Source organism: Rhopalosiphum maidis, chromosome 3 (genome assembly GCF_003676215.2).
Source record: "Rhopalosiphum maidis isolate BTI-1 chromosome 3, ASM367621v3, whole genome shotgun sequence".
Taxonomy (NCBI): Eukaryota; Metazoa; Arthropoda; class Insecta; order Hemiptera; family Aphididae; genus Rhopalosiphum; species Rhopalosiphum maidis.
The window spans coordinates 51182210-51193952 of NC_040879.1; the positions used below are offsets into that span (position 1 = coordinate 51182210).

The 11743-nt window shown below is 23.9% G+C and overlaps 1 protein-coding gene across 1 annotated transcript; it reads left to right on the forward strand.

Moving 5' to 3' along the window:
* Positions 1 to 481: 481 nt before the first annotated feature.
* Positions 482 to 10764, forward strand: LOC113556752. The gene is made up of 17 exons (XM_026961880.1): positions 482 to 756; positions 975 to 1078; positions 1674 to 1760; positions 1825 to 1911; positions 2638 to 2760; positions 2839 to 3034; positions 3999 to 4141; positions 4568 to 4677; positions 5145 to 5242; positions 5664 to 5741; positions 7149 to 7228; positions 7377 to 7487; positions 7552 to 7719; positions 7792 to 7854; positions 9609 to 9755; positions 9879 to 10115; positions 10609 to 10764. The coding sequence occupies exons 2-17, from the start codon at positions 992 to 994 to the stop codon at positions 10630 to 10632; spliced, it is 1839 nt and encodes a 612-aa protein (XP_026817681.1). The 5' UTR covers positions 482 to 756; positions 975 to 991; the 3' UTR covers positions 10633 to 10764.
* Positions 10765 to 11743: the final 979 nt, after the last annotated feature.

Here is an 11743-nt window from a genome sequence, read left to right on the forward strand (position 1 = left end):
TAACATAGTTTTAAGGCAATTTGTTGGGCGGAATCCCTTTCGAGTCAGCAAACTTATTATAGCCTATTTATTCTATTAGCCTACAAGTGTAGGTACTATCACCTGCAGTTTCTATAACGATTAATGTTTACCTGTACAAAAAGAAATGTTTAAAATTGGCTTTAATGAAAACACTATTTAGTAGGTTTCAATGGATAGGTAATTAATTATATTTGGATAGCGGCGATTGGCCAGTCACTAGCACGTTTTAAAAAACAATTTATTTATGTAAATTAATCGGGTCGGTCGAGTATGTTTTTAAAGAAAAGGCGGCTGCTCTTCGGCTCCCTAACCGAATACGCCCACCGTGCAACGTCAACCGCGTAGATAACAGTGCCGATACGATCAGAATTTTGCCATGTTTTTTTCTTTTTCGTTTTGATAACGACAATTAATTGCACTGATAAGTGGCGGCTTGCGGACTTTGTATTATTTAGTAATTAGTTATGTCGTACGCGCCTAAGTACCTAGTTACTAGTCAGTTAAATAGTGATGATATTATTATTATTTATTATTTAAATTGTATTGTGTACGTCTAGCTCACGAATTAACAAACGTCAAGTTTGATCGAGTTCATCACAATAAATCGTAGGTAACCTGCGTTAGACTCATGAAATCTGTTCGTTTGTCCCGAGTGTATCCAGTGGTCGCCGTCGGTGCCTGCCTGTAGCTGCTGGAGCAGCTTTTCGTCTTTTCACGATCTCTCGTCTCTCACAGGTAATAAAATAATTCTCGAACGTAGTCCTAAAAACTGTGAAATTCCCGGTGCCCCGTGTTAGTTGTAATTATATTTCACACCTCGTTTCTGGGTCCACACGTAAGTAAATCATTGCTGTGTCGCTCTATCAATCTATTAAATGCTTTTAATAATGCCAGTTTGTTTGTTTCTGTCTTATTCGACATATGGTATACATTAATGATAATTTTTAATCTAGGAGCCTCAAGCCACATTATGTCGGACACGGATTCCATCAAAACCGATAAATCACAATCAGATTTGCAGCAAAAATATGATAAATTAGCTATGGAGTTTGCCAAAGTAAATATATTTACGGGTTTGACATTAAAACTAAAAATTATTTAGAATGGATATGTAGCTGTTTTTTCTTTGGATTTACCTGTTTCAATCAGTGAATTTAATAGCAAAATTGCATGTGATATGTTATTTTATATACAATACATATTTAATTATAAATCGTAAGAAGTAGAAAGCTTAAATAAAAACTTTTTTTGTGAGAACAAAATTGTACTTATTGTCTATTAAATATTAGGTATCGAGTTTTACTTAATAACAATAAGGATATGTTAAATACTCATTTTTACAGATCTTTTAAAAAAAATATATACAAGAGAGAAATAATATTTAAATTAACTTTAGGTAAATGATATAATATATGGATAACAATGTGTTTTTAATCCTTTAATTTCTTTGCCTTAGTAATGATATCAATTAATTTTTTAAAACATGTATACATAATATATATAGACTATACTGAAATATTAGTTATTGTTTATAAAAATTGGTTTATAATAATTGATGGTAAAAATATTAGGTATTAAATAAATAATGTATTTACCATCAATAAATTATTATTATTTTATGTAGGCATCTATTTATTATTATGTATTTATAGGCGAGAATGCAATTGAATGTCTTAAAAAAAGCTTATACTGCAAAAACTTCTAAATTGGATCATAGAAGTATTGAGTCTCTGGACCAAGTATGTAATTTGTGTTAAATACATTTTAATATGATAATTTATTAATTTTTCCTCATATATTTAGTTTGAAAGCTGTAAATATGATACAATGTCTACAAGTAGCTTGGAAATTCAAGACAATTTTAACAAAACAAGTCAAGTAAATTCTAAAGTAAGTTTTTAGTTTTGTGTTTATCATACATTTTGTAATATTTATGGCATATCAAATATTTTTATTGACTAAATTACTATTAGACGTTAATTATGGATTATATTTTTTTGAGTGAAGGGGCATATTGTGTTATAATGTTATACTTTACAATATATTCAACTTTAAGATGAAATTTTATCTACCTATTAAAAGCATAGTATGATATGGCACAGTTTGCCGTGAAACTTTTTATTCATAAGTAAATCCACAATTGTTTTGTATTAAAAATATTTTACATTAAACAACCATCATGTAGTAATGATTAATTTTAATAACTCTTTAACTATTGATTAATTGATCAATTTTTGGTTTTTACAGTGGTATACATTTTTAAATAATATCTTTAACAATAGCAATTTCTAAAAGAAATTATCTGTTATGTTAAGGAAAGTAAAAAAAAAAAACAATACCAGTGTTTTATATTAATTAAAATTCATTTAGTTTAGAATTAATGATATATATTTATATAATATAATATGTATAAAGGTATAATAATATTTATGTTTAGGATATATAATGTATAATTTTAATACAAACATATAGATAATCATTTAGAAAGTTTAAGTTACATCAGTTCTAAACATTTATCATTTTTTTGTTACTATATGTTTCATATTGAAATACATTTTAAATATATATAATATATGTATTTATTTTTGTAATATATGTTTATAACTTGATTTAAAGGGAAAAGGAACAGACGAATTAAAATCTAAAGATGTTCAGTTCTTAAAACAAGATATCAACTCTATGCACCAATATATACGACGTGTATTAGATTCCACAAATTCAAGTCAACTTGATTATAACGTTTGTGCAATATTAACCTAACCTAATCTATTTTTATTTTAGTAATATCTATAACCCTATTTTGATTTTTATATTTAGCTTATTATGTCAGAAATTGAGTACTGTAAAGGCATACAAAACAGTAGTCCGAATAATTGTTGTGAAGTACTCAATGATGAATTGACAGCATTAAAGTGTTCCGTTACCGATTGCTTGTACAACATATTATATAATAAACTTGAATCTAGAACTAAAATAAACACTGAAGATTCTCGCCTCACTAATCCTCATCATTGTAAGTATATTTACTGTTAAGAGTATTGTAATTAAAATTAAAAAAAAAAAAAATGTATGTATTTTGATATTCTTTATTTTGTATAAAATGATATTAATACAGTGGTGAAGCTGCCTATGAGACAAAAATATTTTTTAAGTTTATTTTATTTATTTATTATGTACAAATGTACAATACATAGACATTTATTTATCTATATTATATAAATGAATGTTACATTATTAATAAAAAAAAAATATTTATATATATACTACGGATAAACAGATTATTAGTCTGATTGTGGTGTGACGAGTTAAAACCAACAAAGATATTGCCAGTTTTGACAACATATGTAGTCTCATACTATAGGGTATGCGGTGTGGCGGGTACCTGAAAATGGGGGTACTTGTGCAAGGATGTAAAAGAGACATGACACTCATGAAAATTTTATGATAAAAAGTACGTTTATATTTATAGAAGATTGGCTTTCTCCATGGGACCAGTAAAATGTAATATGCAATCTTACTTTTTGGTAAAAATAAGAATGCAAATGATATATATTATATAAATACTCTATTCAAAATAAGAAACCAGTTTTTGTGGCCAATGATTGAGCAATGTTGTTTGTCCATCATTTTTATATCTACCATTTGAATACCTGGCTGTGTAGTGAAGCCACATCCCTATCCAGGGAGCAAGTCGGTTGCAGAGTAGGAACTTATTTTGAATAAAGATATATTTTATATATTATGTATAATTGTATCGTATCGACCTAAACTGTTATTAATATTTAATAGATAAAAAAAATATTATCACTTATTAAAAAAAAAATTTGGATTGTTTACCTTCATTTTAAACCCAAGCTTTGCCACAGTATTAATATCGAATAGACAATTTTAATGCTATTCACACTTATATATTTATTTTTAATAATAAAAAGTAACTAATTCCTGTTTTTATAATTTGTATTTATTTTTATTTCTAGATTGTTTGGACAATAACTATAAATCTGACGAAGACAGATTACAAAAAGTTTTTGTTACATTGGTTCTCCATTTTTTTCTTTCTTTCATTATAAATCTTAATGATGTCTTAGAAGATTTGCTCAAAGATATTAATTTAAAGGATGTTTGTATTTACAATTATTATTAATTGCTGTACATGATAGTGCACTTAATATGACCATAATTTTTTTTACTCGGTAGGACACTGAAAATCACAATATTTTTTGTTTAAAATGACATCACTAGATATATAGTAACACAGTATGTTTTTATTATATAAAATATCAATTTTTTATATAAAAGTAACAAAACATAAGCATACGCATATATTATAATAAACTCAACTATTAGGCTAGTTTTTTAAAAAAAACTTTTGGATCTACAAATCTGAAACAACAACTTTAAAAGCGGTACATTTTATGGGTTCTTTGGGGACAGCAGGACTATCCTACTCAAAGTGGGTCATATGGTCATATTAAGTATACTACATTAGATAATATTGAATCATTATATTTGCAATGTAAAAATATTTTGTTTAATCAATTTTCAGGCATCACTTATTTTACAAAGAAGTTTAAAATCATTAACAAACAAATTACATAGTAATACCTTGGTATTAGAAAATATTCTAACGTATAGTGCTGATTTAAAAACCTTTAAGTAAGTATAAATAATTACAATATTGCTTTTAGTGTTAAATAAAATATATTTTATTTGTCATTATTAAGACTAACGACATTGTGTTATAGAAAAAATAAATTATGTCTCAATGTGTTGAATATTTTTCCATATTTTTAGGTTCAAATAAGGCAAATGTTCAAAATTAATATTAGTTTAAAACATATATCTTACAACAAATAATATACAGATAATAAATGATATAAAAACATTGTATTAACTTCTAATATCAATAATTTTCTAAAGGAAATTGCATTATACAACTTTAAGCTACATATATATTATAAATAAAATTTAAACTTATGGTCTCAGATGACAATGTTATTTAAATGTAAAAAAAAACAATATACTCACTTACAAATTAATAATAAAAATACTAAATTACATAAAAAAATAGACTAAAATAATAAATCAATGTGTAATGAATTAATTATATTGTGTTTTTTTAGATTTGATACTCAGCACATTGTTATGGAAAATATTTTGCAATTTATATCTGAGAAATGTATTGACTGTGTTAATTCAATTAAAGATTTCATAAAATCAGGTAATGTATATAACTTGTATGTTATTTCAATTTTACAATTATTATAATCTTAGATTCTGAGCAGAGTGTTGAATCTTGAATATTTTTAATATCTAAGATTTGAAATTTTAATACAAGGTTCTTAATCTTAAGGTTAGAAATATAAGGCTCAAGATTTTCTACCTATATTAAAAAGAAAAAAAATGATAGTTATTATATTATTATATTTTATACAATATTTTCAAATGTTTGCAAAAATTATTTAAGCCTACTATATTAGTACTACTAATAGTATAATAAATTATGATATCTAATATTAATATTAAAAGAAAACATAACATAAATGATAAAATATACTTATTGATTTAGAGTTATAAATCACAGCTCAGAATATTTTTACTATTATACATATGATTAATTTTATAAATATTTTTTTTTATAGATAATACTGTTCACATTGATTGCTCATCTTTGCGTCAAAACATAATATCATTCATGGCATTAAAATTTCCTATTGGAGGTATATAAAAAATTATAAAATAAACTTATTTCCAGGATTGGGATTTTACAGCACTTGAAATTGAATAAATATGTGCTATAAATTAATAACTTTAAATATACAAAAAATATTACCCAATTAACAATCTTTCAAAATTATAAAATAAAATTGTGATTTTAAGTTTTTTTCTTAAATGTTACATTAAAATGCTTAGTCAAATTTTCAAACTTGAACTTTCTGCGTTTGTCTACTAGCAAAGTTTTGTAACATAAAAAATCAACGTTTGATGTTTACTAATATGTACATATTTTAAGTACACAATATCATTATTTGTAAGATCACCAATATTTGTATTTTTTTCACCATCCATAGTATAATATGTTTTAATTTAGACAATTCACTATTTTTTTTTAAAAAGGTTTTTAATTTAAGATATAAATATTATTCTACTGAATTCACCACTTACTGTTTTAAATGTTTCTTTGATACTTTTAACAAAATTAAATTATGTGGCCAAATACTTTTTTATTTGCAATTTATCAATGGTTACAGCCGTTACAGATATAATAAAAAATTAAATTTTATGTAAGCTAAATTATTTTTAAGATTGGGTTTGTCTAAACATTTTTTAAGTTTTTTAATACTAATTCTATCTTCTTGATTAGATTGAGTAATCCAATAACACGACAAATAACTTCAATATTTTCAATGCTTTACTTCAGGGTCTCTACTGTGTTATACTTGATTCTGATGGAAAATTTACACCAGGCAATTAATTTTTAATAATTGCATCTAATTTAGAGATTTTTTTAAAATATTTGTTTAACAATTGTTGTTATTTACCATACATTAATAAGATCTAACTTGTTTAGTGCTGTATCTGATACAAATAAAAAAACATGTTCATGTTGTACTCCATTCAGCCACAATATGCTCATTGATTTGTTAAATAGTTGACTGTTAATAGAAAAATTGGTTTTACTAATTCTTCTCTATAAAGTAAAAATAATTGACTAATAAACCATCTTTTAATATCAGTTGTTTTGTTGATGCTAACCCATATTTCTTTAGTTAATAATTTAGAATGAATGATTTCATAGTCTTTTTATTTATATAATAATCATCCACTTGTAAGTTATAACTTTTGTTAACATTGATCTTGAATTGGATATTTTTGTATGTGTTTCAATAGATTGTTGAAAGATCAAATTAGATAATTTATTTAAAAGAATCTTTGTGGCTATATTTGTTTTACATAAATTAGAATGAAAAGGGGTTTTTTTTTTGGTAGCTTGTAAGTCATAAGATACTGTTTAATTTTTTAATTTTATTTTGATGACAATTTTGTATATTTATTTGGTTTTTAAGGTTTTTATAAGTTATTACTATATATTTTTGTGATTTTCGTTTAATTAATTTCATTTGCAGAGTTAGTTAACTCAGGTGAATATTTGAATTCAACCAATATAAACAACAAATTAGATGGTGCTTATGATACAGTACACACTGTAAGTAAAAAAATATAACTTTTATATAGATAAATTAAATAAAAATATTCTCTACATTGTATTATATGTTTACTTCAATGTACAATTCAATTATTACTTCTATTATTGAATTTAAAATTTAGTTTGTATACATTTATACATTTTATAGCTGTTACGTGCCATAAATTTATTGGAGTTTGAATATTTGTATAAATTTAGCCAAATGGATATGCATTGGCATATGAGAAATCCACTTTTACACGTAAAATATTCAAAACAAGTAAAAGTTACAATTAGTTTCAGTTTTTATGTCTTTGTTTTTGCAATTATTTAACTATTTTTAGGCTAAAGAGGAATTAAATTCACCATCAATTTCTCAAAATAGCTACAAAAGTATAATTCAGGTTTACAATGAAAAATTAAATGAAGAGATGAACAGATCATTATCTTTTGAACAAGAAAAAATCCATTGGGAAAATGAGTATAAACTTCTATGTAAAAAAAAGGAAAATGTAAGTATACTTGATAATTTATTAAAGTTACATCTAATTTTTTTTTGTTTAATTTCCTAAATATTGTGATAGATACCATTTGCCTATAAAGATAAAAATCCAGCATCTTTGGAGTCAATAGTAGTGGAAAATGATGTAAGCATTAACAATACACACATAATATATATCTGTATAATTAAATAATTAAAAAGAGTAATTTTATGTTCACGCTAAGAGACACCACAAAATATTTCAGTTGGATATCTTGAATTGGAATGGGATTTTTGGTAAATGAAAGACAGTACTTAACTGCACATTTTCAGATAAATTTTTAACCCTTTCAATAAGCATATACCTAACTTCAATTTTTTTTTCATAGATTTGGATAGAGTATTTTTTTCTAATTATAAAATTGGCAAAGTTATAGTCTGTTGAATTTTTATTATTTACAATCTGTTTTTGAAGAAATTTTAAGTATGTAAACTCACACTCAAAAATTAAAATAATATTTTCGATCTTTTTAAATATCTGTTTTTAGATAGATAAGAGAAGAGTATATGACATAAATAAACATTTATTTGTTTTTATAATGTAATTTTCTTTTTTATAATTTATAATACGTATCTACATCCGAAATAAGATAGCTAAATATGAAGGCCTTGACAGTTTGGCATTAAATTTAGGGAGCTTAAAACAAAAAAGCTTGAGAAGCACTGCTTTAAAGTGAAAAAATAACTTTTTATAAGTTATTTTGATTCATATTGAAATGCAGGTATACCTAGTGCATAAAAGTACTTGAAACTTTAATAGTCTACTTGTCTACAGTTTAATATTTACAATTATTTGTGCAGTAAAAAATATTTTTTTAATTTATGAAATTCATATTAGGAAAAAAATTAACTTAATGTGACTATACTTGGTTAACTAATTAGTAACTATATATCATAGAATAAATGTTAACTTGTTAAGTTAACTGATAAATGCTCAGTCTTTTCCAATGCTTATTTGAACAAGTGGTAAATGATAAGTATTAATGTATGCACATTAATATTTGTTTAAATATGTTAATTGTTAGTATCTAATATAATTATTGTAATTATTGTATTCTAAAACTAAAAAGTTCCTCATTTCTTTTTTTTTTTTTACAATAATTAACTCTTGAGCACACATTTCATGGTCAAAAATACTGAGCTTTTAGAATTTTGTTCATTGCTTCAAAAATATGAAATATTAATCTAACCCACCTTAGGTACCTTCTAATTAGGTGATAAACTAAAATTTAATACAACTCCTAATTGTATACAATTTTATGCCTGTACTATAGAAGGGTTAAAAATTCATTATCTATTGAAAAAACTGTCTAAAAGACTGTGTGTGTGGTATACTGTGATATAACGTTATAATTATTATGTAATAACATTTATATGAAAGCTTAATTTGTTTATATTAAGTATCAATAAAAGCATTTGACAATTTTTATTTAATTGATATATTTCAATACACGATCAAAAAGACTGTGTGCATAGAATCTTGTGAATATTTTTAATGCGTGTAATTTAGGGTTAAAGCATTTTATTGCTAGTTTGTAAAATTAACAATTCCTATCAAAATAATAATTTATTTATTATGTATCGTTATTGCAATGGTGGTCGCAGTTGTGTGATTATATGACAAACTACAGACATTCTTTTAAACTCATCATAAAAGTTATGTACTTATATTCACCTATAAACTATTTTTGGAATCTCTGCACAGTCAAGCTTCTTGTTTTCTAGAGATGACAACAAACGTTTAAATTTAAACAAACACATATATTGTAAAAATTAAAATAACATTTATTTTTAGTTAAAAAAAAATTAATATAGTATAATAATTCCATTATAAATAAATTATAAATTGTTTATTTGTAGCTGGGCAAATGTGAGTCGGTTTTACAGTTTAATGACGAAGTAATGGCTAGAGAAAATGAACTCAAATGTTATTTTGAAAAAAAAATTAACAATTTAATTTCGACAAATAAAGAATTATCCAGTCAAAGCAATGCATATGCTATGGAGGTTAGTCCACTGATACTGTTATATTAATTATATGCCAATTGGTCTTTATTGACTTTTGATAAAAGTTACTAAAACTAAAAGTTAAAAACTATTGAGTTTTTTGATATATTTAAAATAATATAGATCACCGCATTAAAAACACGATTGGACCATAGTATATTCGTTCGTAATGATCTGGAAATAAAGTTACATGAGGCATCGGAACACATTGATGATCTTAAAGAGGAATTTCACTTGACATCTACAAATTATGAGACTCAACTCAGAGCAATGACCGAACATTTGGCTAGTTTAAATGAGACGGTTGTATTAGAGCGGCGGCATATAGATGATCTTAATAGCCAATTAAAAATGAAAGCAGTGAGTTAAATTCAAAATTGTTAGTGTAATTTTTAGGTTTGTAACTTAATACAAATTTGCTAATTTATTCTGAAAATCAATTTAAAAACTCTGATTTTAATATTAATTTGTTAAATTTCAAATTTAAATACTTATTTCATATTTTATAACTTCTTTAATATTTAAAAGTTGGATACTTTAACAAAATGATTTATGATAAGGCATACTGTCTACTTAATATCTATTTACATACTAATAGTATACTTTAATTAATAACATGAGCAAAAAAAAAAAAATATAATCATATTTTTAAATTTACAATTATTGTATAGTTCACTACATGTAATATAAATGGTGCTACTTAAATATTTTAAACATTTTTAGTGTATTATTTCCTTAGCTTTATACAATTATTATTCAATTTATTTTTATTTATAACAAATAGTATAAAATATTGATTATAATCGCCTTTTTATTTATATTTATTCAAATTTTATATCATTTTGTTTTCTAGAGTAAAAAGAAGTCTTCCAAATGAATATCATCAGTATTAAGTACATTTATATAATATATATTAACTATTTTATTTTACAACATAATATATTATTATAATTTATTGATAGTTTTGTATGTTATTTAATTGTTCTCTTATCATAGTATTTTGTATAAATAATTTTTTGATCATATTTATCAAAATCTTACCTATCATTGTTAACATATTGTGATATTTCAGTTATTTCTCATCTTTAATAGTATTGTACTTTATTGAATAATTTCCATTTTTAATTATTATTGTTAACTATAATTATTATATTATATAAATTATATACAATGTAAACATATTTATATAAAGTATCATGTGTATTGTGTAGATAAAATTTTTATTAAATAGCATGTTTATAACATATACTATACGTACAAATTTAAGTATACCTATTACAGTTAATCATACTTATATTTCCATAGTTATTTATAAATCAACATTATTTAGCTCCTTTTGAATTTATATACAATTTTTTTTTAATTATTCTTTAATACCTATTGAAAATATATAATGAATATATACTTTTTATTATTGTATTTGTTCATCATATTATAGTACTTACTACTTATCCGTTCAAACTTAAAAACACAACATGTGTATGACTTGCTATAATGTTCAAAGTTGGACAAGTTGCTAAAAAGATATTTTATTAAACCAGATTAAGTTAACTTACCCTAAAAAAATTAATTTAATGTTATTTAAAAATATAAATGAAATTATTAATTGAATTAAGTTACTGATTTTTATTGAAATATTTTCTTAGCTTATTTAAAAATTACTTGCCTTCATATTTTAAACTAACTAAAAACTTAATGAGGTATGGTATAGCTCAGTGATGCCCAACCTTTTTTGTTCGGCATGCCACTTTGGGTTTATCAATCATCTCTGAGTGGGCTACCAAATATAAAAGTACAAATAATCCAAATCTTAATCTAATAATATAATTTTGTTATACATAATAAGTGTACAATATATATGGCATATATCTTATCTTTTATTGACTTGAAAAGATCACGGATTGAAGTATACATTGTAGGTACATACAATGAACAGTATATCAAAAAATGAAAAATAAATGTTTTATAAATTTGTGAGGGGCCACACA